The 1622-nt window shown below is 35.6% G+C and overlaps 1 protein-coding gene across 1 annotated transcript; it reads left to right on the forward strand.

Moving 5' to 3' along the window:
* Positions 1–93: 93 nt before the first annotated feature.
* On the forward strand, positions 94–514 carry Tsp_13213 (histone H2A; the record flags this gene model as incomplete). Its single annotated transcript, XM_003370041.1, has 1 exon — positions 94–514. A coding segment is annotated over one exon (421 nt), but the record flags the coding sequence as incomplete, so codon positions are not given.
* Between the last annotated feature and the right edge of the window lie 1108 nt (positions 515–1622).

The raw sequence follows: 1622 nt of genomic DNA on the forward strand, positions 1-1622 counted from the left end.
GGTGGATTCCAATTTGCACTTTGACCTAATTCTTGATTTCCAAAGTATTTAAACGGAATTATAGGGGAAACGTTCATTGTTGTAAGTTTTTAGTTTGCCTGGTGTTTGTCAATTGAAGATGTCTGGTCGCGTGAAAGGTGGAAAAGTTAAAGGAAAAGCAAAGACTCGATCTAGTCGAGCTGGACTCCAGTTCCCTGTTGGTCGCATTCATCGTCTTTTGAAAAAGGGAAATTACGCTGAGCGTATTGGTGCTGGAGGTCCTGTCTATCTTGCCGCTGTCATGGAATACTTGACCGCTGAAGTACTCGAATTGGCTGGAAACGCCGCCCGTGATAACAAGAAGACTCGAATCACTCCACGGCATATACAGTTGGCAATACGAAATGATGAAGAGTTGAGCGAGTTCCTCCGGGGTGTAACTATTGCTCAAGGTGGTGTTCTTCCGAACATCAATGCAAATCTTTTTCCAAGGAAAGCTGAAGATCTGTCAAAAGAGACTAAATCATCACCTTAGATTGTACTTTTTTTTCCAAACCCAACGGTCCTTTTTAGGGCCAAAATTTTTTGTATCATGTACTTTTATAGTGCCATTTTTTTAAAGTATCTTGTTACAGAGTTTATTTTAAATTATTTTTCATTTTATATTTATCACATGACGTTGTTCATTTCGTTAAAATGAGAATAGAATTTATTTTGTAAACGTAGCAGGATGACGTGCAGCACATGGTGATTGAATCAGTAATGTTAAAAGTTAAAAATTGTATAAAACGTTGGAAAACAGGAAGTGAAAAAAGTGAAAATATTTTACTGTAATTTAACTGCCGAAAGTACAATTTACTAATCAGCCATGATCATAATACATAATAATCTAATACAGATTTCTATATCAGTAGGAAAATCAGTATTAGACCCACCACTAACGTTGAGATCATGCACGCTACTACAAAAGGTTTTTCTCAAACCCAACGGTCCTTTCTAGGGTCATAATTTTGGTCTTATGGTGCAGATCTTTTTTTGTCTGAATGAACTGCCGCTTTTGAATCTACCCAATTTAAACATATAATTTAAAATAACGATGAAAAAGTGCCGCTAAATTTTGAGGATGTATCATAGTCACTCTTCTCATTATAGTCATAATCATTGACACTGCGTATATTCACTTTCCTCAAGAAAATCATTCAGGAAGTCTACGGAACCATCACTACCATATCCTGTGAGTGACATTTTTAAATTTTTGCGACATTTGACATGAAATAGAGTAAACGTTGCATAAAATGGTGTAAATGATACTAAACTTAGATCAAACTTTGCATACAATAATGTAAATGATAGTAAAAGTATGGCACATTTTCCATAAAAAGTTAACAAAAAAGCCACTAATAATAACTGTTCACAATCAAGTGGAACACACGTAGACAAAAAATAAACGATGGCGACTCACCAGTTTGAGAGAAAATTAGATAAATGAGAAAGATATATGAAAGGCAACGGCTCAACACCTTTCGCAGACATGACCGCGCAAACTGAAAAAATATTCCGTGATCATTTCTAGGAAGATATGAAAAACAACAGCTGTCATCATTTAGAAATTCTGCTAAAGCAGAAAGTTGAATCCACCACAG

This window comes from Trichinella spiralis, assembly GCF_000181795.1.
Source record: "Trichinella spiralis strain ISS 195 chromosome Unknown Scfld1291, whole genome shotgun sequence".
NCBI classification, from domain to species: Eukaryota; Metazoa; Nematoda; class Enoplea; order Trichinellida; family Trichinellidae; genus Trichinella; species Trichinella spiralis.